This window comes from Galeopterus variegatus, unplaced genomic scaffold, assembly GCF_000696425.1.
Source record: "Galeopterus variegatus unplaced genomic scaffold, G_variegatus-3.0.2 Scaffold40124, whole genome shotgun sequence".
Lineage (NCBI taxonomy): Eukaryota > Metazoa > Chordata > Mammalia > Dermoptera > Cynocephalidae > Galeopterus > Galeopterus variegatus.
Genome location: NW_007766235.1, coordinates 2,723 through 3,981, shown reverse-complemented (window position 1 = coordinate 3,981; position 1,259 = coordinate 2,723). Strand labels below are relative to the sequence as shown.

Here is a 1,259-nt window from a genome sequence, read left to right as displayed (position 1 = left end):
AACCCAAGGCTGCCATAAAACTGCAGCAGCCAAGGTTAGTTCAATTTTCGTTGAGTCGCGCTCTGGCTCCTTTACGTGAATACCATTTTGAAAAAAAGATCTCATTGTACTTAAACTTTGTGTACAGCAAGATTACAGGGAGTGTTGATGCTGCTTCCTTGGTGGAACATTTCTCCAAGACATACAGTTGTGCTTACTTCCTGACCAAGTAAAGTCACGAAAAGTGGAAACCTTCCTGAACATTTACTGTGTGTTAAGCTGCCAGGTTCTTTCCCATATTTTGTGTCATTAATCCATATAAAAATTCTTTAAAAAGGGCTGGCCCCATGTCACACTCGGGAGAGTGCAGTGCTGGGAGCACAGCGACGCTCCCGCTGCGGGTTCAGATCCTGTATAGGAATGGCCGGTGCGCTTGCTGGCTGAGCGCGGTGCGGGCAACCCCAACACAAGGGTTGCGATCCCCTTAGCAGTCATGAAAAAGACAAAAAAAAAAAAAAATTCTATAAAACATCATGTGACCTTAATATTTTGGATGATGAAGCTGAAGCTGAAAAAGCTTAAGTAAATTTTTCCTTTTTTTTCTCCAACACCCATACCATTTTAATTCAATGGGAAATAGCAGAGCATTTATGCTACCATTAAATGTAACATCCAGGCAGAAAAAGGTGGGGCATTCCCATTCAGATAAGTTTCCTGGGAGGTTCTACTTACATTTATATACACATACCTTTCTTTATTGCGGAAAAGAGGATCTCTTGATCAACTCCTCCTTTATTATTCTCATGTTTGACGATGCATTTGTGTTCTTTATCTAGTGACTTTTCAGTCACTGTCAGCCAGCTCAATTTCATGTACTTGTTGTTAGTCTTCATGGTACTTCCCTGCTGAGATTCCAGAATTGTATTGCCATTTTTTTCTTTCCAATACACTTTAATAACATCAGGGAAAAAATTCTCGAGAAGACAAAGATATGTTCCAGCCTTATGGAGGTTCATTTCAGCAATTGAAGGAAGAAAAATAGTGGGCTTGGGGAAAATGTCTCCACCAGGGGTTTTACCTGTGGGGGAAAAAATGGAATATCAGTTAAATGGAATTCTTAGAGAAATGCAAATACCCTGGATTGTTGCAAACAACACAGTGCACAGCAACAGGAGGAAAAGGTGCCATTGGATTAGCACCTGCCATGGCCTTTCATCCCCACTAGGTTGCAAGGTTGTTTATAATTGTCCTTATTTTACAGATGTGAGAAGAGAATCAAG

At 40.8% G+C, this 1,259-nt stretch overlaps 1 gene segment (V, D, J or C); it reads right to left on the bottom strand.

Moving 5' to 3' along the window:
- Nucleotides 1-577: 577 nt before the first annotated feature.
- On the bottom strand, nucleotides 578-1,057 carry LOC103584054 (the record flags this gene model as incomplete). The annotated part of the segment is given in 1 exon segment: nucleotides 578-1,057. A coding segment is annotated over 1 exon segment (344 nt), but the record flags the coding sequence as incomplete, so codon positions are not given.
- Nucleotides 1,058-1,259: the final 202 nt, after the last annotated feature.